At 38.7% G+C, this 27,686-nt stretch overlaps 1 protein-coding gene across 5 annotated transcripts in view; it reads left to right on the plus strand.

Annotated features, from left to right (window-relative positions):
• Window positions 1-13,870: 13,870 nt before the first annotated feature.
• Window positions 13,871-27,686, plus strand: part of SNX7 (sorting nexin 7) — a 99,900-nt gene continuing 86,084 nt past the window's right edge. For 3 of the 5 annotated variants that reach the window (XM_057718526.1, XM_057718504.1, XM_057718513.1), the window contains exon 1: window positions 13,871-14,207. In XM_057718526.1, the coding sequence (XP_057574509.1) occupies window positions 13,968-14,207 (240 nt within the window). In that variant the 5' untranslated portion in view covers window positions 13,871-13,967. The remainder of the gene's footprint in view (window positions 14,208-27,686) is intronic. The other 2 variants (XM_057718520.1, XM_057718498.1) reach the window with 2 other exon arrangements.

Below are 27,686 nucleotides of genomic sequence, written 5' to 3' on the forward strand. Positions count from 1 at the left end.
GGGAATGATCTAGTTATGAGAGAACAAGAAAAAAACCAAGAACTTGATAAAGCTGAAAGGCAACATCGTAACTGATTGTTACAACCCAAATTCATATGTTGAAGTCCTAATCCCCCGAACCTCAGAACATAACCATATTTGAGGATAAGGTATTTAAAGAGGTAGTTAAGTTATAATGAGATCTTTAGGATGGGCCCTAACCTAATATGACTGATGTCCTTATAAGAAGAGATTAGGACACAAAGACAGGCACAGAGGAAAGACCATGTAAAGATAATGGGAGAAGATGACCATCTATAAAAGAAAGAGAGAGATCTCAGGATAAAGTCAACACTGCTCACATCCTGTCTCAGACATCTAGCATCCAGAACAGTGAGAAAATAAATTTCTATTGCTTAAGCCATCTAGTGTGTGGTATTTGTTATGACAGCCCTCGCACACTAATACAATGATAAATCAAAGCCAGTGAGACAATGAGAAGGCTTGGGGACAGGAGCATGTGAGGGGGACCAGGCCTTTCATAAAAGGAAGTCCCCTTCTTCACAAGATATGGCATCAGCGCATCTGCTAGTGGAAGATGGTTAAGTCCGCATCAGATAGCTTCAATTTTTTTAATGAAATATGATACCAGTTACTAGGTTTTGCTGTTGTTGTTGAGGGAAAGGATAGCCTGTCAGCATTAGAGATTTAAGAAGAAAAGGGAAGGCGTGAGATAATTGCGTTGATGAGTGGGAAAGCAAGAAGGGTCACTTCCTGACACAATTTAGCCGAATACTTATTTTTGGAAAATAAAAATGTCTCAATTTAGTTCTTATGCAATATATAACATTTTGAATTTTTAATTTAAAAAAATAGGAAAAAGGGAAAAAAGCCAAATCTGTCACAAGTAGGCATAGTTTATTGGGTGTCGGTATCTAGATAAATATAATGTCAGGATTGAAAAGGACCTTTTTAAAAAAACTTTTAAAAATTAAAAAATTCTAATCTCTTGGAAATAAGGAAAACAGATTTTCCTTTAAGAATTGAACTGTTCGTTTCACAATTCATACTCAATTGAAATCATTATAAATGTCCTCTTTGCCAGCAATGCTACGTGCTGGTCAGAAGAGATGGGTCAACTATACTAAAAAAAAAAAAAAATCTGTGTGAGAGAAGCAAATATTAGCTATGACTATCCAAGTACTTTCTAGTGAATAGAGTCTCAGCCACTGAACTTCCAGTATGTTAAATTTCAACGGTAAGCTAATCTGGTTGAGATGAATGTGTGAAATTATAGTCAACGACTTCAAATCTTTTAGTTGCATGAGAAAGACCCACCCTATCGTTAAGTTGGATATGTGAGTGTCTTAGTTAGCCTAACACCATTAAACAAATTATTTCAAACTTCCTTTAATCCAATTTCAACTTCAAAACTCACTTTCTGATACCCATATTGGTCTGCCAACATGGACAGACTGCACATTGAATAATCTTCCATTGCTGTGAGAGTGATATCTTATGGCAAGTCAATACAGTTGCATCTTATTATAATTTGGAATCTTCTGTTGCTTCACTGCAGGGAGAGAATGTGCTGACCCTGATAAATTGTGTATTTTGGGACAGTATACAAACATATTTAATGGTAGAATCAATTGAATCTTTTGATATATTAGATGGTGAGGATGGGAGGAAAGAAAGGGCATTGTATCTGGATTTCTGACTTGGGTTACTAGTTTGATAGTCATGCCATTTGCTGTGATAAGGAAACTGGAGGAAAATATAATGGAGAAAAATAATGAAATAATTTAAAGTTAAAATAAAGCACAGGAAATTATTCTAGTAAGACACAATATTTCTGGGCAGACACTCAGAAGGTAAAGAAAAGTCATTTATAACCTCTTATTAAGAGCAGAATAATCATCTAAGAAAATTTTGTCACTTTAACAGAGAGAAAACCAAATTCTAGCTTTATATCAGTGTAATAATTGATAGTAAAATTTCTTTTTAAAATCTTACAAATAAGCCCATAAATCTTAGCCAGGTTTTTACCACAAAGAAATAAAATTCCTTTCCCGTAAACCTTCTACAACTTTCCATATTCATTCAGATTTTGTCCTACACTTTCTTACTTCTCATTTTGAAACCACCAATCATTTTACTTTAGGAAAAAATTACTCTTCTTTTTCCTTAACAGAAACACAACCACAATATTTTGCATAATTAATTTAGCATAAATCTAGGGTTTTAAATTACCAAAAGACCTTAGAAACTACCTTCAAATTGACACACTACATATGAAAAATAATTACTGTTAATAAAGTTTTTTCAGAATAAGTTCAGTTTCATTAAGTTCTGGGAAAGTCAGGAATATTCAAAGTCTAAGGTGGTAAAAAGAAGGAATGAGGAACAGGGATGATGGTTTCAATAAGCCAGTTTGAGGAGTTGCCAAGTTCCCCCAAAAGGCAACTGAAGTTCTTAATTGCCTTTCATGCGATTTGGCTATTTCTGAAGATATTAAACTGAGACTACGTGGAAAGCGTGTAGTCTCATGTTGTCGACAGAGAATAAGAAGAAAGAATGAGGCTTACAGAATGAGAGTTACACACGGGATTAACACACAGTTAAGCCAGGACCAGGGTTTGACAGTACAGCCCCGCCTCCAACACATACACAGACACACAGACACAGACACAGACACACACACACACACACACACACAATCTCCATGGTTTTGAGAGATGAGGAAATTCCCACATCCAATCCCAGTTTCGAGAATCCAAAGGAAAATAGAAGAGGCCCCCAAAAAGGGGCGAAGAAAAATCTCTTGGTCACAAAGAATATGTAAAAGTAACTCACTACCATGTTACAACAGACAAATGTCCTGAGCACTGGATTAGAGTAGGTTGTGATTCACCACCATAGATTCTAATTTCTCCAACTAGAAAAGGACATAGAGGGTCTCAGAAGCCACTATGAACACCTAGGTGAAGACAGTGGGGCCCAAAGGGCAGTCAGCACTCCATCTGAAGTGCAGCACCATTAACTGTCAAATAAAACACAAATTTGGCTTTAGTAAAGAGAGATTTTATCCAAAAGGATTATTACAAGGAGGGGGAAATGACTATTACATTAAAGGGAAGGGGGCTTTTGCAATAGCGAGAATGCTTTGACCACAGACCTGCAAGTATCTCTGAAGTCAACTTTAGAAATGTTAACTTTGAGGATTCTGAAAGAGGTGTGTTGGAGGAGGTCATCAAGGGAACGTGACTTCCTGTTGACCCCAGAACTGGACCTGGACAACCAGAGACTCCTCATCCCATCTTCGGTCCTTGGAATGTACATTCTGCCCACCGTTACCACAGTGGGAGCTGTTTTTCAGGAGGTAGCCTTGAGAGAGCACTGTGTTGTTGAGATCATCTGGACAGTACATGAGACCTAACCCAGTGAAAGCCACTACATAGCATTTTTTGCAGAATATAGAGGGCTTTGAGATGCAAATAACAAAAAAAAAAAATAAGAACGAATCAAAAAACAAACAATGAAGATATTTATCATTTCAATCTGTATATACAACCATGGAATCTCTGATAAGGACACTTTGAAATTTGCTTGATAAAATACTTAATACTGTCAGTGAGGATCCAAGTATTTTCCCATTTCTGTCTACTGACTTTAGAGTGTAGGTTTTGTTTTCAGGATTAATGCTCTTGAAGTCCCAAAATGGGCTCAACATTTTGAGAGTTCATATTCAGATTTGACAATTTCCCTGTCTTCAAAAGTGGGATAAGTATTCCTTTATAAATGGAAGGAGAATTGCATGGAGGCAGAAGTGTGGGTCTATATATCTGACAACTGGAAGCTTCCATTTTCTTTATAAAATAGGAGATTAAGTCACCTGCTAAGGGTGAGGGAGGAGTTTATATAAGCTAGGTTCAGAGACTTTTCTGAACTTTTGAGTTACATCAGACTTTTGAAATAGCCATTGCAGTGAGTAAGAATGAAAGCTGAATAAATACAGTAGAACTGTTGGTGGGCCACTATGGAGAACAGTATGGAGGTTCCTTAAGAACTAAAAATAGAGCTACCAAGCTTTTGCACAGCAAAAGAAACCATAAATAAGACTAGAAGGCAACCCTCAGAATGGGAAAAAATAATTGCCTATGAAACAACGGACAAAGGATTAACCTCCAAAATATACAAGCAGCTCATGCAGCTTAATACCAAAAAAGCAAATAACACAATCCACAAATGGGCGGAAGACCTAAATAGACATTTCTCCAAAGAAGACATACAGATGGCCAACAAACCCATGAAAAGATGCTCAACATCACTCATCATCAGAGAAATGCAAGTCAAAGCCACAATGAGGTATCACCTCACACCGATCAGAATGGCCATCATCGCAAAATCTGGAAACAACAAATGTTGGAGAGGGTGTGGAGAAAAGGGAACTCTCCTGCACCATTGGTGGGAATGTAAGTTGGTACAGCCACTATGGAAAACAATTTGGAGGTTCCTTAAGAAACTACAACTAGAACTACCATATGATCCAGTCATCCCACTCCTGGGCATATACCCAAAGAAAACCATAATCCCCAAAGAAACTTGTACCATAATGTTTATTGCAGCACTATTTACAATAGCCAGGACGTGGAAGCAACCTAAATGCCCATCAACAAATGAATGGATACAGAAGATGTGGCATATATATACAATGGAATATTACTCAGCTATAAAAAGGGATGAGATGGAACTATATGTCATGAGGTGGATAGAACTACAGTCTGTCATACAGAGTGAAATAAGTCAGAAAGAGAAAGACAAATATTGTATGCTAACTCACATATACGGAATCTAAAAATGGTACTGATGAACTCAGTGACAAGAACAAAGATGCAGATACAGAGAATGGACTGGAGAACTCGAGGTTTGGGAGGGGGCGGGGGGTGAAGGGGAAGCTGAGACGAAGCGAGAGAGTAGCACAGACATATATATACTACCACCTGTAAAATAGATAGTCAGTGGGAAGTTGTTGTATAACAAAGGGAGTCCAACTCGAGGATGGAAGATGCCTTAGAGGACTGGGGCGGGGAATGTTGGGGGGACTCGGGGGGGTGGGAGTCAAGGAAGGGAGGTAATACGGGGATATGTGTATAAAAACAGATGATTGAACTTGGTGTACCCCCAAAAAAATAATAATAAAAAAAAATAGAGCTACCATATGATCCAGCAACCCCACATATATCCAGAGAAAAACATGGTTTGAAAGGATACACACACCCCAGTATTCACTGCAGCACTGTTTACATTAGCCAAGACATGGAAGCAACCTAAATGTCTATCAACAGAAGAATGGCTAAAGAAGATGTGGTACATATATGCAATGGATTATTACCCAACCATTAAAAAGAATGAAATATTGCCATTTGCAGCAACATGGATGTACATGGAGATTAGCATCCCAAGTGAAGTAAGTCAGACAGAGAAACACAAACATCATATGATATAGCTTATATGTGGAATCTAAAAAAAAAAATGATACAAACTTATTTACAAAACAGAAACAGGCTCACAGACTTAAAGAATGAACTTACAGTTACCAGGGGGAAAGAAGGGCAGGGAAAGATAGATTGGAGTTGGGATTGCCATGTAAAAACTGCTATATTTAAAAGAGATTATCAACAAGGACCTACTCTATAGCACAGGGAACTCTGCTCAATACTCTGTAATAACCTAAATGGGAAAAGAATTTGAAAAAGAAAAGATACATGTATATGTGTAACTGAGTCATTTTGCCGTACACCTGAAACTGACACAACATTGTAAATCAACTATACTTGAATAAAATGTTTTGTTTTGAAAAAAAAATTCCTTATAAAGCATGAAAATGTGGATAAACTCTCCTTTAAATTTTAGAGCAAACCCAAAATTCTTAGATGCATTTGAGTAAAAGCTAAAGTTGCTTTTGGTCACCCACATCCTCTCTCTCTCTGCAAAGGTAAACCATGATAACAGTTGGATGTCTATTTCATGTACAAACATATGTACCTACAGAAAACACACTATTGGTTTGTGTGTATATATATAGATATAGGTATATATTTGCTGTTTATACATAGTCTGCTACTTTCTTTTTCATTTCATATTTTATTTAACAATCATATTTGACTTTGCTGATACATGGAGCTGATCTTCATTCCTTTAACTGACACACATCATTTCATTACATGAATATATCATACTTAATTTTGTCATTTCCTTATTGAACAGGCATCAGTCAGAGTTCGGTACAAGAAACAAAGAGCTGTATGTGTATTAAGCAGGTACTGATAACATATAGGGAATTGGAGCTTAAAAAACCACTAGAAAGGCTAAAAAGAGAAAGTCCTCAGCAAGCCTTTCAGAGATAACTTCCAAAATAATATGAAATTGACCAAGTAAGGTAGCTACTACCTTTTAGACCACCTCCGAAGCTGTACCAGAATCAAGACGCCAATACTGCTTCTACTGCTTCTACCCCAACTTTCTCAACATCCAGGAAGCCGGGGAATGGATCCTGGAATGCTACTACTGCAGGGATAGTCAGTCAAACAACAACAGCAATAACAAAAAACCCATATACTTCCACCACCTTACTTCCCTTTAGAAATGACCAAAAAAAGGCAGGGAGATGGTGTCCACATCACTTCCAAACCCCACATGAATACATCTAAGTAATGAACCCAATTTCTACCCAGAGCCCCAGCTTCAATAGCATCTAGGAAATAAAGTTGTTAGCTTTCCGACTTCAAAAAATAGGAGGTAAATAAAATTTGAGTGAGCTGATCCATAATACACAGCACAGAAGAACGGTACTTGGATTATTCCCAATTCTTTGTAATGACAACAATGCTGTAATGAACCCCCCCACCCCCCACCTAGTATGTGTCTCTGTGTCTTTATCAAGAGAAAAGACTTCAGTGGAATTTCTAGGTCAAAAGGTATTGCGTTATAGTTATCCTACGATAACAAAATACCACAGATGAGTGACTTAAACAACAGAAATGTATTTTCTCATGGTTCTGGAGGCCCGAAGTCCAAGATCAAGGTTCTGTCAGGGTAGGCTTCTTATGAGACTGCTGTGCCCGGCTTGAAAGCAGCTGTCTTCTCATTTGCCCAAACAAGGCCTTTCTTCTGTGCACATGAGGACACAGACAATGCTCTGGAGTCTCTTTGTCTTATTATAAGGATATCAGTCTTATGGGAATTAGGGCCCTACCCTTGTGACCTCATTTAACCTTTATTACTTCTTGATAGGCCCTATCTCCAAATATTGTCATACTGGGGATTAGGGCTTCAATGTATGGATTTTGTGGGGGACACATTTCAGCCCATATTAAGTACGTAAAATTTTTGTTTGCTAATTATTTCCAAATTGCTTTGTTCCTAATTACTATCACAGTGAACCAAATATAGCAAATTCGCTAAGCAACAAAATTTGAAAAATTTTAAAAACTTTGAGATCTTAGACAATTATATGGATAAAAATTGGAACTTGAGAATTTTATCTATGTTTTTTATTATTGTTTGTGTCTGTTTATATACATAAAATCCATTTATACACTTTTTTTTTTTTTTCTGACAGAAATGAGTGACTGCGTTGAAATGGTCAAGAAAACCTTCAGTGTTGAAGAAGATACAGAAAGCCACCATGAGGGGCAAATTCACTCAGGCTGACTGTCGGATTTTGAATATAAGGAAAGACTGTGGACCTAAAGCCAAAAACAGTTATGCATAAGGGGAGTGATAGAGAAGTAAATAGATGGCACAGCCAAGAATGGGAGGAGGATGCTATTATCCCAGTGCCGTATGCCTCAATGGCGTTTGACATGCAAGCTCACACAGCTAACAAATACTCTCTGGATTCTTAGGAAAGACTATATGCCAAGGTTTCCACCTTCAAAGAGTGTGCGGTCAGACTGTTCACTGGTATTGTCACTATTAAATCACTCTTTTGATACAACTATTCAAAAGGGAGAGAAATATTTTTATCTGAGACTTCTACATAAAAAATTCTTCTTATCTTTTAAAAAAACAAAATAGTTCTACCATATAAGATCAAACATTTATGTATCATGTTTGGAGAAATATTCAGTCTCATAATAATAATGGCAATTTTTTCAAAAGGATAAGGTCAAGGTTAAAATTGCTGTTTAATACTTATAAATATTCAATACGGTTGCCTTTGTTCTCAAAGTATATTAATAATTCACTGCAAATTTTTCTCTTTTTCCTGAAGATATTAAATGTGGGAGTTTTAGTGTGCTTATTTATTTATCCCTCTTTTATATATTTATTTGGCATATCATTATTATTTACAGCCCAGGTATTTTAAAGAGTTAATTTTTTAAACAAGAACCGTTTAATTTATGTAAACAGTATCTAACATAGATCAGTTAAAATATTTCTCCAGGCCAAAGTGTTGATACTAAGTTCCAAGCTTAAGGAAACTGTGTGACAAGTTTGTGACATCCAATGCAATTTTAATTAAGAAAAATTAAAGAAATAAAAGTTTTCCCTGGGATCATGCTGCATTACAAAAACTGTATCTTCCAAACTCTGCATCACAATGAAAAGGAGTAAAAAATACTCTAGCCCTGAGCAATTTTCTAGACGTCTTGTTATTTATAGAAAGTAAGCATTAGAGACAACTTCCAGAGTGGATGCATGAGGAGCTCTACAGACCTGCTTCCCAGCAAAGCAACTATTGAGCTCATGCATTGATTCCATCTCTGCCACCACAGTCACTTAGTTCATGGGCCCATTAAGCAAGGAATATGATGGCTAGGAAGAAAGGATGACTGACATCCCCAGAGTTGATAATTGTGTTCACCTGATCATCAGGAACCTCCTCTGCAGCACTGGTCCTCTGGAAGACATTTCACAGTCACTAATATCTCCACAGTCTGTGCCCATTTGGAAAAGTCTATCCACAATACTTCTTCCCTTAGCTCCCTTTGCATCAGTGTTCTAACACTGTTCCTTCCAAATCCTTCACCATTCCAACCAAACCATGTGCAACTACCCGTGAATTAATATAGACCTATATTTTTGGACATTTCTCACTCCAGAGATAGTAGGTCACTAAAATGTCACACTTGAAGTTCTAACCACTAGGAGGATTTTCTTTATCACTGTCCTCAGGTTTACCCTTGAGTAAGTGGGGCTATAGTGCTACAGCTGCTACTTTCAAGCACTGCTAGCATGTCATGAAGACTCATCTATAAACCAGGCTCAGGATTTTTCTTCTTCAGTTACCTGGTTCTAAGGAGAATTCCAGAATGACATTTTTGTAGGTTTTTTTCCCGGGACCATTCCTGGTACCAATTCTGTACTGTTCAGGGTCCAGTTAGGAGATAGGACCACACAGTCATTTGAAAAGGGAAAGTTTAACATAAAGCTTTATTAACAGGCAACTGAGTAAGGAGGAATTGGCTAGTGAAAGTTAAAAAGAATTCTAAAGAATCCAGGAATAGTGGATGTAAGATGTGGTCACTACCTCTAGGGCTGAGATAAGTACCCAAGGAAAAGCCTTCCTGCTATGGCTGAGATGCAGATGTCAATGGAAAGAATATCATGCTGGCTTCCTGAATGGTGGAGAAGTCAGTGAAGTAGCTCATTAGTGGGACCTGATGCAAGTCTACCCTCTGGGAGGTGCTGAGCCTCAGAACTTTTAGGCACCAGGAGAAGCTACTGGACACTGCTGGAACCAGGAGCTTGAGAGGTCCCCCTCTCCAGGAGGTTAGTGCACTTCCATGTCCAGGACAGACTGGGTCAGCTCTGGGCTGGCTGTGCAGGACAAAGGTTAGGGGGTGGCTGGCCTCCAGTGCCCCTGGTGTGTGTCCATGTCCTAGACTGAGGAGAGGATATGGGGTGCAGCAACCTGCGCTGGGGACAGGCCCACAATCTCTGGGTCTCTAGACTATGCCTCCGTAGCTGCATGAGTTTGATAAACATCACAGAAAGCTGTGCCCTGCAGGAACCTTATACTAGAAAAACGATGCAGGGGCTGAACAAAGGAGAAAAAAGAGCATTCTGCAGGACACTAGTAAGAGAGCACACCGGAAATAGGAAAACGAAAACCCATCCTCCTCCACTGTCTTTCCAGGCCCTCTACTGACAAGGCTTAACATCATGCCAGGTAGCAAAGGAGAAATATTTATAAGGCCCAGCTCCATTATTGCAGAGCAGGCAACAAGAGCCAATTTGAAGTGAAAAGGCAAAAAAAAAAAAAAAAAAAAAAAAAAAAAAAAAAAAAAAAATCAACCATCAGCACAATGACTGTGTTTTTCATTTTTGGATTTTTTTAGGTTTTTTTTTTTTTTTGTAGTATCTTGTAGTTATTTTTATTCTTTTCATTTAACAAATAATTTATATTTTTGGTGTATTGTTTAAAGTTCTTTGAGGTTCTAATTTTTTAAATAGTTTGTATGATAATTCTGGCACATGGTAGATCATTTCCTTCAATGCTTTTCATTTAGATTGTGATCTAATATGCAGTATAGTTTTATCTGTAGCAACTCTGCCAGAAGTGGGTTGAAGAAAGATTTTGTATTTGCTTGTGCCGGAGATCCCAGGGATATATCACTCAACCAGGGTCACTTGTAGTTTTTCAAATTGTGACTTCCTGAACCATGGTTAAGATTTTGGGGGGAAAGATCTCTCCCACTTTGAACCTAGGTGGATCCAGAGGAGTTTTGTTATTAAGTGACTGTTTTACAAATTTCCATTTCCAAGATTCTTTCATGATAATTCAAACTCACACTTTTAGATTATTGGGGCCAATCCTGCCACCCCACCCATGCGGCCAGCAGAGTATCAGCTCAAATGGTTAGTCTCATTCTCTTGCTTAAGCTTACTTTGTTTCTTGCTCCTGGAAGTCAGTTACTTCCCTGAAAGCTCATCCATGCATTTAAAAGATTCTTCTTATAGTTTGTCAGGACATTTAGTGGAAGCATTGTAGAATTATCTATTCTGCTAAATTCCAAGAACCAAGAATCCCCAAATATCCTTAAAAATTCTCTCTTCTATTTTTTAAGGCAACATGTATAACACTTTCTTTCAGCGACCCTTAAATTATTTACCAGTTATTACTTACCTTGGGTAAGTTATTAAACCTCAACTTGCCACAGCAGCAACTACTGCTGGTCCTCCTGCAGCCACACAATCTGGAGGATGTCATGATTTGTCCTTAATGTAAAAGATACATTTGGTTTGCTTTTCCTGCTCAACAAGTTTCTCCCAACACAATCATCCATAAACTTACTGACTGGTTTATTTCCCATCAGATTTCACACATAACATTTTTTTCTAATCAGTTAAATCACCTCCAGCAAAAGAAGACATGCGGCAATGCCCATGCGGTAACTTGTCTTATCATGAGTCCCATTACCAGAAACAGCTGACTTTACTGTTGGTTGAATGGCACATTAAACACTCAGATATGGTCTCAGGAGATCCCACCTGGAAAGTGTGGGAGAGAGGGAGCTTTTAGATAAGATGTATACTCTCAGCACCAAAAATTATTATATGATATTAATTAGAATGAATCCAAAAACCAAGGGACAGAACTGGGTAGGGCTTCTATTAATATTATACCTATACTTAAAGTTTTGAACTATGATGATTGAGAGAATTTAGTACCCAAATAAGAACTCTTCCATTAAAGAATCCAGTGATGAGCCCATTTAATGGGAAGCTGGAACTCTTATGTAGCAATTTAATATCTTTCATACCACTGAATAAGCAAGCATGGCATGTTGGAAATTAAATTAAAAAATTTAGTCCATCAGTTGTAAAATATCAACAGAATTACAGCAGAACTACAGAAGGAATAGACACATTAGACTTGGTGCTACACCAATAATGAGTAGGTTTGGATTTTCTTCCTTTCGGGAGCTGAGGACTATATTCCCAGGTGCTTGAGGCACAGCTGAACTATATTTAGCAGGAATGGGGGAAAAAAGTATGTGAACAAATGTGATTTTAACGTTGGGCAGCCAAAGGAATGAATTATCATAGGGATTTTTTTCCTTTTTCCTTTTTTTTTTCTTTTTTGGCTGACCAGTATCAATATGGCCTTTCTATGCTTAGAAATCTAATTTGCCTTTGAAATTTCTGTGGGACTGAGCCAGGTGGGCCGAGCATATCTACCCCTCAGGGTTTTGAAACTAGAATAATTGAAACAGAGAAACAGGATTGTGGGTAATTTTGTGGTAGTAATAGCAAAGGCAGTTGTCAGAGGCAGCTGTGGTACCCATCTTGGTGTCAGAACCTGGAGTACAGTGCCATCACTGTCAATGGCAGTATGTGGAAGGGTTGTGGCATCCGGTGCTCAGTAGTGGTGGCAGCCATGTCTGCACTATTAGTTCTGTGACATGGGTGTGGCTGTGACCCAATCTGTATAGTCTTGGTTTGTTCTGCCCATTTTCTAAGTCTGTCTCTATGCTTTCTGGCAATTCTGTGAGTCACAGTATCCTTAAAATTTTCCTGGTTCAGACTGCACTTTGAAAAACTTGAAACTTCCTCACTAGCCAGAATGAGCTTAGGAAAAAAATAGTCTTTTAATAAACTGTATTCTTTGTATACCTTAGCAGAGAGCCTTTTTAAGTGAGTACATCTGCTACTGTGGTTTATTAATAAGTAATGTGATCCCTAAGTTTAAAATGTTATTTCTAAGGAATGTAAGGTATTTACATGAAATAAATACAATCTATAACATGAAATAAAATTAAATGTTAAATTGGGAACATTGTGTCAATCTGAAAGTCTTCCTGAAAGACGGGATTATAGTTAATTTCTGAAGGATGGGCAGGACATGGCATTTTGGGTACAGGAACCATAAAGCATAGGAAGGAGACTGGATATTCATTCAGCAGAGAGACCAGCTTGACTGAAGAAGTGCGTATATGAACTGAAACCAATATGAACGGTTAAAAGGGAACATATTATTAAGGCTTTGTCCACTAATTAGAAAGAGAAATTCTCTTACATATGTCTTTAATTTTTTTCCTAAGTTAAAAGTTTTAAACATCCGGCTAAATATTTTGCCAGGAGAGGGTTTAGAAATCAAGTCAGAATTAGCTTCTTCCCTATGTGCAAAGTTCTTGGATGTTCTTTCCTGGCTGATGGGAGAAAAGAGCTGGGGCTGAGGCAACTAAGTAATAAAACCTGAAGATAGTTCCAAATGTATCAATTTGCATTCAATTTTCCATTATTTTTGGAATTTAGTTTTTTTTTTTTTTTTAATAATAAGCAGTGAACAACTAAGTAATTACAGTTTTGCACTGGCAGCATAAAGACTGAAAATTATTTCTTGGTGGCAATGTCCAGTCCTGCTCGTTGTCCTGGAGTCTTAGTAACAGTCTTGCTCATTGACTTCAGGAAGACTTCCAGGAGTAAACATACACTTGAAAGTGGCTGAAAGTAGTTTTTAAATCCAACTTCCCTGGCCTGGCAGTGAAATGCCCACACAGTCCGGTCACTGGGTCAAAAATCAATTACAAAACAGAGGAGTTTCTGCATTAGCCTTAGGAAAAGACGGACTCGAAAACCACAACCAAGAAAAAAGGCAACCATTAAAATACAGGAAATACAGTATTGGCTTTTTCTCTTGGCGACATGGGTCGGCTGCTTTCCAGCCCCGCTGTGGATCCTCTGAAGTTCATGGTTCGCTCCGTCGCTGCCCAGACCCCCGCCCCGTGGAAGCCCTCGCAGGGCAGCCCCGCAGCCAGGTCCGAGCGAGGACGCTCCCCTCCTACCTTCGGGGGACACGTCCCTGGCCCCACCCTAGCCCGAGTCCAAGAGCCCCGCCCCTTTGCCTCCGGCAGGCCCCGGGCCAGGTGGGGATGAGCCCGGGCCCCACGTTCGCCCCGGCAGTTCCGCGTCTGCGCAGCGGACGTGGGGCTGGAGCGGGGCCGGCCGGGGAGGTGCAGGATGCGCGGGAGCCAATGGGCACGCTCGGGGGAGCCGGGCTGGCGGCGGCGGCCTGCGGGGCGCGCACTCTCGGGATGGAGGGCGAGCGCCGGGCATCTCAGGCGCGCTCCTCGGGCCTCCCGGCTGGGGGCGCCGGCGGAGAGAGCCCGGGGGGCGACGCCCCCCTCCCCGGCAGCAGCGGCTCCTCCGCCCTCCTGCAGGCCGAGGTGCTGGATCTGGACGAGGACGAGGACGACCTGGAGGTGTTCAGTAAGGTGAGGGCTGCGCGGCGGCGCGTCCCGGGAAAGTTGCAAGTCAACTCCGGGAGTTGGCCCCGCCGTGCGGCGGCCGCCCCAGCGCGCTCGGCCGGCCCCGCTGCAGGCTCGGAGCCGAGGGTGGGGGGGGTCTCCCCCGGCCGCCGGACCCCGCGTGGCGGCTGTCGGCCCCCGGGGCTGCCTCCCGTGGGTCCCGAACAGCAGCGGCTGTCTCGTCTGCCCTTTGACCTTACGCTCGGTAGGGCTGTGGCTTCGTGGAGTCTGCAAAGTTGTGCTATTTCCCCCCTTTCCCCTTTCTCCTTCTCTGACGCGGACATTTCCAGGGACAGTGCCCGAACCCGGGAGGCAGTGGCCCGAAAGCGCCCCCGCCCCTGGCAGCTTCTTTCCGGGCGCAGCCAGCCCCGAACTCTGGGAGCGAGTCTAGAGAAATTCTTCTTGATTTAGTGTTGTTGCTGGTTGTGGATTGGAGGCTTGGGTGGCGCCGGACGTGAGTCTCAAGTCCGGTGGGAAGAGGCGTGAGGGAATCCCTCTTCAGGAGAAAACGGTTCGTGTGTCCAGCAGAGAAGCTCTTGCGCTGCGGAGCTCAGGATTTTTTAAATAGTCAGAATTTTCAAATAGCTGCCACCCAAGCCAAAGCCAGCGCTTTCGTTTTTAAACCTTAAACCCAGGGAAATCTAGGACCAAAGGGCCCTCTGAACTTGTAGGACAGTTGGAGAGAAATTAACTCGGGTTACTGGCAGGCTTGTAGTGCGTGTAGCCTGGTAGTTGTAAATTTCGGGGGGCGGGGTGGGAAGAGAGAAGCCACTGCAGCTTCTCTCCTTGCTGCTGGTGGAAGACGAGTTGAGATGGGAACATTGTATTAGTTACTAAGAAGCCTGTGCAGTAGGTAATTGTTACCTTGAGGTGTTAAGGAAAGCAACAAACTTCACCACTGCTTTATTCTGGGAGAGAAGTTCGAAAGGGAACACGCGTGCTCTGACCCCAAAGAGGAATATGTAAAACTCCCCCCTTTTTTTCCGCTTTAGGATTAAATGAAATGTTAGGCACAGTTGTATTCGGGATGTTCAGAATATCAGTTTTGTATCCTTGATGAAGTCACTTGACCTTTCAGTGTGTTTAAATTGTAAAAGAATGGAATTATTTTATGTTCACTTGTAAAAAGTTTACACTGCCTTTTTATGTTCCACACATACATTATGTTCAGATCAAGGACAGTTGGCCAGTTCTTGTTTATATTGCCTTCAAAGATACCATTAGGCTGTGAGTATTAGTGTCTGGCACTCTGCACTGTGAATCTTCAGGGGAGGGGGTGCGGGGAGAATGTAGGGAGTGGCAATTGCATATCAGAATCGTCTGGGAGGGTTTACATTTGTCACGTGGTTTCTCTTTCCCCAGATTCTCAGTGTCCCAGCCTCCACTAAGTCGCTGTTTTTATGAGCCGCTGTAGTCAGAGGCAGGTCTTAGGTGAAGTTAATGACATTTAAGCTTGGGCTGTTTGCTTAGGCCTCTGAAAAATGTTAAGTTACTGGGAGTTGTATAGGTTCTAGGTGGGAAGGGAATGACAGGTTGTAGCCAGAAGCATTTCTAACTAAGCCTTTCTGGTAAATTGCCTAAAGCTATCTCAGAAGAAAGGAATCTAGAACTCTATGGCTCCGATCAGTTGTTGAGATTTTTCTCTGTCTAAATAAAAAAATTGTTTTTCCACTTAATTTTGTGTTTGTAATTTTGTATTCTGTTTTCAAAGGATGTAAGCTTCAGCAACATACTTAACACTGCTTTATTAAGCAGCACATATAATAATGTGCAATATTGTATCTTTACCTTAACCTATATGGCTATGAACAGGGTCTTAATTTTTTCTAAGTAGTTATATAACACTGACCAGTAGGGTGGATCCAAGTGTGTGGGTCCTGCCTGCTTGTATTTTAGTAAGTTGAATTTTTTAACCATTAACCACAGTTAGACGAGCAAATTTAAGAAAGTCGTCTTCATTTGGCCTACTATCTCTACTACTCCCTTTTTAGCCTGCTCCTCCGTAGAACTCTGCCACTGTCCAGCCTACCGTGAGATGGTATCAACTATTACTTCTGAAGTATACTAACGTTATGGTTTAGTACTCTGAGATTGCCCATTTTCATATTTACAGTTGTAGTCGCTTATTTCCTTAGATTATTTGTGAGTGTATATACTGTGTCCCCATCCAGAAGCTTTTTCTTTTTCTCTTTTTTTTAATGGAAGTATAGTTGATATACTGTATTAGTTTCAGGTGTATGATGTAGTGATTTGACATTTATATATCAATACATTATGAATTGATCACCATGATGAGTCTAGTAACCATCTGTCACCATTAGAAAGTTACTGCAGTATTACTGACTATATTCTCTATGCTGTATGTTACATACCTGACTGTTTTATAACTAGAAGTTTGCACTTCTTAATCCCCTTAACCTATTTCCTCCTCCCTCCTCCAAACTACCAGTTTTATTCTTTGAGTCTTGTTTCTGTTTTGTTTTGTTTGTTCATTCTGTTTTTTATATTCTACATATAAATGAAATCATAAAGTATTTGTCGTTCTCTTTCTGACTTATTTCACTTAGCATCATACCCTCTAGGTCCATCTATGTTGTTGTAGGTGGCAAAATTTTATTCTTTTTTTATGGCTGAGTAATATTCAGTTATGTACATACGCACAACATCTTCTTTGTTCATCTGTCAGTGGACACTTAGATTGCTTCCATATCTTGGCTGTTGTAAGTAATGCTGTAGTGAACATAGACATGCACATATCTTTTTGAATTAGTTTCCATTTCTTCTGATAAATACTCAGAAGTGGGACTGCTGGATCATATGGTGGTTCTGTTCTTAATTTTTTGAGAAACCTTCATACTGTTTTCCATAGTGACTGTACCAGTTTACATTCCCATCAGTAGTGTACAAGGGTTCCCTTTTCTCCACATTTTTACCAACACTTGTTTTTTGTTGTTCATTTGATAATAGCCATTTGGACAGGTACGAGTTGATGTCATATTATGGTTTTGATTTGCATTTCGCTGGTGATTAGTGATGTTGAACATTCTTTTCATTTGTCTTCTGGCCATCTGTATGTCTTCCTTGGAAAATTGTCTATTCTGGTCTTCTACCCATTTTTTAAAAATTTTTATTGGAGCATAGTTGTTTTACAATGTGTTAATTTCTGCTGTACAATGAAGTTAATTGGATTTTTGTTCTTTTTTGTTTTGTTTTGTTTATTTTCTTTTTCATGATTGTTCATTTTTTATTGAGTTGTATGAGTTCTTTATATATTTTGGATTTTAACACCCTTATCAGATATATCGCTTACAAAAAATTTCTCCCATTCAGTAGGTTGCCTTTTCATTTTGTTGATGGCTTTCTTTGCTGTGCAAAAGCTTCTTAGTTTGATATAGTCCCATTTGTTTAGTTTTGCTTTTGTTGCACTTGCCTGAGGAGACAGATGCCCCCAAATATTGCTAAGACCAATGTCAAAGAGCAAGGAGCAACTGCCTTTGTTTTCTTTTAGGAGTTTATGGTTTCAGGTCTTACATTTAAGTCTTTAGTCTTGAGTTTACTTCTTTTTTTTTTTTTTTTTTTTAAGGCGCATGGGCTTAGTTGCTCCGTGGCATGTGGAATCTTCCCAGGGCAGGGCTCAAACCCGTGTCCCCTGCATTGGCAGGCAGATTCTTTACCACTGCGCCACCTAGGAAGTCCAGTTTACTTCTTTTGTTGGTATAAGAAAGTGGTCCAGTTTCATTCTTTTGCATGTAGCTGTCCAGTTTTCCCATCACTGTCTATTGAACAGACTGTTTTTTCCCCACTACATATTCTTGTCTCCCTTTTCATAAATTAATTGACCACATAAGCATGGGTTTATTTCTGGGCTTTCTACTCTGTTCCATTGATCTGTGTGTCTGTTTTTGTGTCAGTACCATACTGTTTTGATTACTATTGCTTTGTAGCATAGTTTGAAAGCATGATGCCTTCAGCTTTGTTCCTCTTTCTTAAGATTGCATTGGCTATTCAAGGTCTTTTGTGACTCCATACAAATTTTAGGATTATTTCCAGTTCTGTGAAAAATGCCATTTGTATTTTGATAGGGCTTGCATGAATCTGTATATTGCTTTGGGTAGTATGGACATTTTTTTTTTTCCTTTAAGCTCTTTATTGGAATATAATTGCTTTATACTCTTGTACCAGCTTATGAGGTATACCAAACTGAATCAGCTGTATTTATACACGTATCCCCATTTCCCCTCCCTCCCACGACTCTCCCCCCCCCCACTCTCCCAGTCCCAGCCCTCTAAGGCATCACCCATCATCCAGTTGATCTCCCTTTGTTATACAGCAACTTCCCACTATTTCACAATTGGTAGTATATATATGTCTATGCTACTCTCTCAAGTATGGACATTTTTAACAATATGAAGTCTTCCAATCCATGAGCATGGTATGTCTTTCCATTTATTTATGTTGTCTTCAGTTTCTTTGATCAGTGTCTTATAGTTTTCAAAGTATAGGTCTTTCACCTCCTTGGTTAAATTTATTTCTGGATATATATATATTTTAAGTGATTGTAAGTGGAATTATCTTCTTAATTTCTCTAATAGTTCATTATTAGTGTATAGAAACACAACAGATTTCTGTATGTTGATTTTTGTATCCTGTAGCTTTAATGAATTCATTTATTAGGTCCAGTAGTTTTTTGGTGGCTTCTTTAGGTTTCTCTATATATAGTATCATGTCATGTGCAGACAGTCATAGTTTTACTTTTTCCTTTTCAATTTGAGTGACTTTTACCTCTTTTTGTCTGGTTACTATGGCTAAGACTCTCAATACTGTGTTGAATAAAAGTGGCAAGAGTGGGCAACCTTGTCTTATTCTTGATCTTTGAGGAAAATCTTTCAGTTTTTCGCCACTGTATATGTTAGCTGGGGGGTTGTTATATATGGCCTTTATTATGTTGAGGTATGTTCCCTCTATACCCACTTTGTTGAGAATTTTTATCATAAATGGATGTTGAATTTTGTCAAATGCTTTTTCTTTATTGAGATGATCATATGATTTTCATCCTTCATTTTGTTACTGTGGTTTATCAGGATACGTTTGCAGATCAGAAGCTTTTTAAAGAATGAGTTCTTTGGCTTATACGTATTCTTTTTTTTTTTCCCCTCACAGTACATTGCAAGTACCTAGTAAATACATGTTAAGTATTTTTGTGTAAGATGCTGTGCTAAGGATTCTTTGGAAAAAAAGAAATACAAGATTCAGTTCTTGTTATAACAGTCTTGGAGTCCAGTTAGAAGATGTGACAGAAACTCTAAATGACAATATAAATCAAGAGAGATGGAAAGTAAAACAAAGTAATGTTCTGAGTTTTCAAATAATCGAGTTAGGAGAAAATGATGCCAACTCCCAACAGAGCATAGGGAATGCAGAGATACTGACTTAAAAGAACAAGAATAGATGTGGAAGGTAGGAGAACATAACTGATAATTTGAAAAAAGGAAAAGAAAAAGGATAAAAAATGGAACAATAGTGTAAGAATAGTTTTAGAATTGGGCCAAAATGAGATGAGGCTTGCAAAAAATTTACCTAAAGAAAAAGGGCAAACTTGTCTACAATTAAAAGAAAAAGTCCTCCTTTTGGGGGGAAAATAATATATTAAAATAAACTGCCTTTGTTTTTATTAAATATTGTAATGTATAGAAGAAACAGCAGTTGAAACAGAGCATAGGTAAATAGGTCACAGTGAAACACTGAGATGCTTATTTGTTGCTTAGTAAATAATAGCTCTTATTATTGGCCTTTTAAATGGTGTTCAGGACCATTTAAAAGTGAGAGCTATATCATTTAGGATAATCAGGGAATTTACAGATGTAATTAACCTCATCACCACTAATCGACTTCGAGAAGGCATAGTATGCAGGCTTGGTGCTCAAAAGCTAAAGAGGGGTAAAAATTATTTTTTAGAATAATGGTGCAGGAAGGAAGTTCTGGAAGGTATAGATAAGTAGGCTTAATTTCAAGCTCCAACAAAGCTATCAAAGCAACAGAACTATTTAGTATATTTAGTATAAACACTTTGAAAAGAAGGAGGTGATCATTTTTAATAAGAATGGTGGAAAACTAAGATTGTTTTTATGGTAAATCAGAAATATAACAATGTATATATTTGAGCAAGCCTTTGAAGGAGTCACTCATATTTTTGTAGAAAAGCTTATTTTTGAAAGAATAATGAGCTATAGTTGTTCAGACATCCAGCTCATATATATACATATATATATATATATATGATCTCTATCAATCAGGCAATTCAATGTAGTGATGGAGGGACAATTATACTATTCAACAGTTCTATCAAATACTTGAAAAAGATATTGGAAGTCTGATTATTAATTTTTCACATTTGTTCTCTGAACCATCTTTATTTAGTTCCTATTGTTTGCCTCTATTAGTCATGGCCATGATAAGAAGCAGAATTCTCGTCAGTGATTTAAATGAAGAGAGTTTAATGCAAGAACTATTTATAGCATTTTGGGCAAATTTCAGGAGCAAAGAAAGGGTACTGAGGCACTGAGAGACTTGCAGTAGCAAAAAGCCATTGCACCCCTAGTTCTAAAGAGAGAGAAATGGAAATAGTGTTTCTGGAACCCAAGGAGAGTTGCAGCTATGGAGAAGAGGCCACTTCCACATGAGCTGTGTTTACACAGAGATGTAGCTAGAACCTGCCACTGCCTGAAGTGTGGTCCCAAAGCAGGGAGGAAATAGGGAATATATTCCCTCAGCTCCTCTCCTGCTGCTCTTGGATGTCCACTTTTGGCCTCCAGTAAGCAAGGTGCTCAGGTTATATTATCCATAGGGGTCAGCCTCCTAGGTCACCGAGAATAGATGGATGGGAGTGAAAGGAGAGAATAACCAGCATGATACCTAGTACTACAGAAGTGTGGAGAACAACTGGATAAAGACAGCCACATCATTACCTCCCATCCCATATGCTCTTCTATAATGTGACCTGCCACCTTCCTAGCAAGAGATGGGATCTATGCCCCGCTCATTGAATCTGGGTGGGATTGTGACTGCTTTGACCAGTGGAATGTGGTGGCAATGCTGCTGTGTGACTTCCAGGGCCATATCATGAAAGGAAATGCAGGCTCTGCTTTGTTCAGTGGGACACTGTGCTTTTTGGATTTGCCACATAAGAAATACAACCTAAGGCCTCCATATTGTGAGGACACTGTGCTTTTTGGATTTGCTACGTAAGAAATACAACCTAAGGCCTCCATATTGGAGCATTTACATGTGACCTCTCAACGTAACCTCTCCAGATTACGTTGAGAGGCCACATGTAAATGCTCCAATCAGCAGCCTCAGCTGAAGTCTCCAGCACCATCCAGCATTAAATGACTAACTTGTGAGTGAAGATGTCTAACGATGATGTCAGTCCCCAGCATTGAGGCATCAGATCTTCTCAGCTGAGGCCACACATATAATGGAGGAGAGATAACCCATTTCTGCTGTATCCTGTCAGAATTCTTGACCCAGTAAACCAGTGTGCATAATAAAATAAAAACAAATTGTCTTGGGATGGTTTGTTAGACAGCAGTAGAAACTAACAAAAGCTAATAGTCTGTATCACATAATCAGTCTTCCAGATCTTTTGATAAATTGGAATACTGGGTTTAAAAGCAGACTGTGCAGTTTGATTGGGATAAAGATGAAGTCTTGAAGAAAGCTCTACTCATCATTGTAAATAAAAATATAGCAAGACATAAGCTTAGTATTTAGGAGCAGAGACTGTAGCTACGCTGCCTGTATTTGAAATCCTGGCTGCACTGCTTACTAGCTTTATTTCCTTTGGCAAGTTACTTAACCTCTCAGTGCCTTAGAGTTTTCACCTGTAAGTTGAGGGCAAATAATAAAGGTGAGGATTAAATGACTTACTATATGTAAAGAGCTTATACACAGTGCCTGGCCCTCAGTAAACCCTCTTGAGTATTGATCAGTTATATGCAGCCCCAGTAGGATCCTGCTGTCCAGAAAGAACACGGTGATGGGCATATTCCAGATCTGTCTGTTTAATGTGGCAGCCACTGGCCACATGTGCCTTTTGAGCACTTGAATTGTAACTAGTACATCTGAGGAACTGAGTGTTTAATTGTTTAATTTGAATTAATTTACATTTACATTTAAATAGCCATCTGTGGCTAGTGGCTACCAATTTGAGATACAGGTCTCAACAAATTAATATTTTATTACTAGCTTGGATTCATTCAAGAAATATCCTCGAATGAATGAGTGGTTTCCTACCTTGGTAATCTGTACGGAAATATATAAAACACACAGTATTTACATAGGTACGTGTGCGTGTGTAGTGTGGGCATACGTGAATGTGTATGTATACACACACGTATGTGTGTGCATGTAGAGTGTGTAAGCATAGTGAATGTTTCTAGGTATGTATATATGTGTAGTGTGTGTGTGTGTATGCATTCTCAATTGTCTCACCTAAAATCTAGAATACAGGATTACAGCAGGCAAGTCATGTGTTCCCCTTTCTCTCACCTTCATACTGATCCTGCGTCAGTGAGTCTTACCTTTTGATGGTTAAAAAAAAAAGAGGAACCTATAAAGTAAAGGAAAACAGGGCTGATCCAGGACTATTTCTATTCCTCCCACTAGAAGCTCTACTGTCTATCGTCACAGCCTTATTATATGTTAAGTACTCTTATATTCCTCCCAGGGGAGGAAGAGTAGGTAAGTGAAGCAGAAAGAAGGTGAAAAATCCTCAAGTTCTCCGGATGAGTGAGCATATATGGTCAACAATAGAATGAAAACAAACAGGGAACTTGCAGGATAAGTTTGGAGAGACCTTGTATAAGACCATTTTATGTATAAACATTCCCAGTGATTTTCAGTGACCGAATGATCAATACATTCACATGACAAGGTATATAGTGAATCTGAACAAACAACATATTTTTAAGGTCATATGGAGTATTAATTGTACTATAATTGGAACTATCCATGCAACTTAAGTTCCATTCCACACTCTGTACTTTAAAGGGGAGTTATGTCAGAAAATGGCAAAGGGATATGATGTCATCTGCTGATACCAGTACCCTGATTCTTTGGAATGCTGTTTTGAGATAGAGCCTTAGATCTAGGCTGGGCTTAGCAGAAAGAGGGCTTGGATCCATCAGCGCTGTCTTCCATTGGCACAAGAAGTGCGGAGGGCTGTAGTAGTAACCGTCTCGCCATGCATTTGCTGTCGTGAAGGAGAATAAACTAAGGGGTTTCACTGATGATATGTTCTGGCAGCTGTGAAGAAAGGCTGGGAAGAACAAAATGTAGTTTAGCTTGGAAAAGAGTTAGGCTACTTCTTTTAAAAACCTTTATGAAGAGTAGTTATGATCTAGGTGGATTCAATGTTTGTAGTTTTGAAGGGGAAAACTAGAACCATTAGGTCAAAAATACGCAGAGATCAGTTTTTGGTCAGTTTATGGAATAGTTTTCTAATTGAAGCTTCCAAAATGAAAGGGATTACTCAGCTAGGCCTTAAATTCTGTCACTAAAAATGCTCTAGCACAAGCTGGATGACTAACTGTCCCAGAGGAGAAGAGGGTGTAACAGTTGCACTGTCCCTTCCCGCTATTAAGATGGAAATGGAATTTTAACTTGCTGAATTTAACCACAGGAGCAATGGAAAGCCTTAATTAGGTGGTCCTACTCATCCCCTCAACTCATCCCTGCAGTTTCATTTCCAAACTGAACTATGGTTCTCCATCCCTAATTCTTGTATTTCTCTTCCCACACCTGTTATCGTTTCCATTTGATTCTCTGCTAATGATGTGACAATTTCTCAGATATCTAGCATAAAACACTAGGTCTTACCTTCTATTTATTCCTTGTACTCACGCTTCCTGTCTGCAACATATCTGGTGTCCCAGTTGGTTTTATCTTGGTATCTCTGGAATTAGTGCCTTCATCTTGCTCCCACTGCTCCAAGTAGTATTGTGGTTACATTTGAGAACCATTAAAATAGCCTCATAAGGTCTTCTTTCTTCTCATGTTTTGCCTGTAGTCTGTTCTGTGTGCTCACAGAAAACTGTTTCCAAAGTACACAGCTCTGAACATAAAGAACATAGTGTCACATTGTGTCATTCAACGCTCTTGCTGATTAGGCTATACCCTGACTCTCCTTGCCTCCACCTTCCCCCTGCACCCTGCTTTAGTACTCAAAGTACATTCCATGAATCTATTGGATCACCTGGGAGCTTGTTAGAAATGCAGTTTCAGCACCCATTGTAGACCCAATGAATCGGAATCTGTATTTTTACAAGGCTCTTCAGTGCTTTTTTTTGCACCTTACAGTATACTGTTGGGTCAACAAAACAAAATCCTTTCTGTTATTTATGGCCCATTGTAAAGTGACTTCTTCCCTAGGAGCTTCTTCTTTCTCCAGCTAGAATTAATTTCTTCCCACTCTGTGCTCCCCGTAATTGTGTTTTGAATCTCATAATACTTATTACATGTTGCCTTATGAAGAGGTATTTGTTTCTCTTCTCTAAAATCTGAATTGCTTGTCTATCTCCAATATATTAAAGTCCTTGAAGGTAGATGAACAGGAACTCTAAATATTAATGGAATAAATACATTAATGAATGACATGGCCTGTGCCTTTTTTCATATGTATGGACACAATTATTACAGTAATTTGCCAATGACCTGTTTTCAGTAAATTCAGTTTGTATTGTATTGGTCTTTCCAATCAGGTTACTAGACCAAATAGAATTTAAGACAAACGTGTCTTGATAAATGGTGAGTAAATGTTACTGATGCATGACACAGAGCTATGTAAAGCCTCAATCCTGGACAAAAGCTCCTATTTAGATTTCATTAGAAGAAATAAACACAAAGCATAAGAAAACCCCGGGGAATCATTTAGAAACCTCCTTTTACTTGAAAAAATAAATCCTTTTAAGCCAGTAGCACCTGTCTCAATCAGGGGGCTTGGTTGCAAGCAATGGAAATCAACTCTGACAGGAAAGGAATGAAATGGTAGCTCACAGAGTAAATTTGAAAGCTGGAAATGCAGAGGCAGAAAGGGACAGGCACTAGCAGAAACTATACCCAGTGTTATGTTTGGAAACAGGATTGGATGTTGTATAGCCAAAAGAAAAAAAATATCCATGAGAACCTATAGGAAGAAGAACTGTAGAGTTCTTTTGTGCAGATAACAGTATTTTATTTATTTATTGGTCAGTGGCAATGGGGAATTATTACAAGTATTTTGAGAAAATAATGTTAAAAGACTTCAGATTTGAGCTTAATAAAATATACTTTATTCTGTTGGGTTTTGAAGGTGGAGTTTTAGTTTTGCATTTTTCGGGTCCTGATAAGATGCTCTAGTATAACTCTGATAGCCTGCTAGTTTTACTAGTGGCTAGTATGATCAAAAGGAAACAATGGTTATGCAGTTGTAGCGTTCAAAATTTATTTTATTCATCTCTTTTTAAAGTTATATCCCACACTTTTCAAAGAGGATATTAGACTAAAAGTTAATGTTTACAGCTACTCACTTAAGAATATACTTTAAAGTTGTCTCAATAAACAAATGAAAAGTTATATGCTTGAAAGTTTTGTCTGTTTAAACAGAGTATTTGATTAACTCCGACACTGCATGTATCCAATCATGCCAGATAAAGCAGTGTTACTTACAGTATTAATAAAAAAGGATATATTAGACAATCAAAATTGTCATCAAATACTGATATAAAAATCAATAAAACACATCTGTGATAGAACAGAAGGTTAAATCAGTAGTTTTTAAAATTGAAACTGATAAAATTTTTTTTGACCTTGAGAAATACTTTAGGATAACATACCCCTTTTTAATTGTTTTTAACTAACTTTATTGAGGTGTAATTATATACCACAAAATTCACCCATTTTGGGTAGATGATTTTTTTTAGTAAATTTGCTGAGTTGTACAACCATCACTGCCAACCAGTTTTAGAATATTTTCATCTTCCACCCTAAATCTGTCATGCCATTTCCAGTTAATATCCATTTTTACTCCCAGCCATAGACAACTACTAATCTACTATTTTCTGTCTTTGTAAATTTGCCTTTTTAGGACATTTCATATAAATGGAATCATACTTTTTTCTGTATCTAGTTTCTTTCATTTAGCATAATATTTTATTATTCTTAATCATCATTTAAAAGTTTTTGAACTTTAAAAAGTAAAAGTTTCACTTTAAAATGAAAAACAGAGCTTACTCATTTATGATGAAATATTAGGAATAGAAATTCTGTTTAGAATTAAAATGGAAACCTTATTATGTATGACCAAAAACAAAAGGTAAACTCTTGGTTTATGAATTTTCAAAATTGGGGGAAAAAATCCCTATTTTGTTCTTTTGCATTAACTCTGAGAAGGTTAAGTATGTGTATCTGTGTGCATACATACATATGTACATATATGCTTACATGTATTTAACCTGATTGAAAGTTGAATGGTATTTTTGTTAGGTTTCATTAGATAATGCTGTAGTACAAACAGCCTCAAAATCTCAGTGGCTTACCTGCACTAAAGACTTCTTTCTCATGTACGTATCTGTTAACTGTGACTGAACTCAGAGTCTGTTCCAGGCTTCAAGTCTGCTTCATGTGTCTTCTTCATTTTGGGATCAAGACTAAAGGAGTGATGCTAATTGGGACATGTTATTCCTGTGGCAGAGGGAAAAGAATATGAGCACTGGTGGAAACAGGCAGTGGTTTCCAAATCTTCAGCCCAGGCACATGGCAGCATCCAAAGCAAGTCACTGGTCAAATTCACTGGGGTGGGAAACTATTTTCCTTCCATAAGGAGGCACTGAAAGGTACCTGGCAATTGACCAGGAGGTATATTCATTTCATAGAAAGACAAGGGGTGGTTGGGAACAATCATAGCGACTCCCACAGTAGTTTTGTGGCAAAATCATATGCAAATGGCATGTTGAACCTTTCTGAATAAGGAAGACTAAATTTTTTCCCATAGTGTTAAATACAAAAAAGAAGAATATCCACTAGATAAGAAACTACCCAAGCATAATTGAGATAAATGGAAAGGCATTCGTCGTGGTTAAGAACCTCCTCTTGGTTAGTGCTCATGAATAGTCTAAGTAAGATCATACAGATCTTTAAAGACCTCTAGCTGTGCAGCAGATGTCTTACTCTGGATTTCAGGTGCAGCGTTCATTTATCATGGAATTCTCCTTTCACTTTTTTCAAGACCCGTGAGATAAAAATGTGAATACTTAAAATTCTGCCACAGTAAATGTCAAAATAAGTTTTGTTGGTTATACCTTCATCAAAGCCTGTGTTCTACCCATTTGCCTCCTTTCTGGTCCCCCAACATCCTAAGTCCTTTCCTGCCTTAGGCATTATTGTTGCCCTGATTGGAATCCTCTTCCCTCC

This window comes from Hippopotamus amphibius, chromosome 1 (assembly GCF_030028045.1).
Source record: "Hippopotamus amphibius kiboko isolate mHipAmp2 chromosome 1, mHipAmp2.hap2, whole genome shotgun sequence".
NCBI classification, from domain to species: domain Eukaryota; kingdom Metazoa; phylum Chordata; class Mammalia; order Artiodactyla; family Hippopotamidae; genus Hippopotamus; species Hippopotamus amphibius.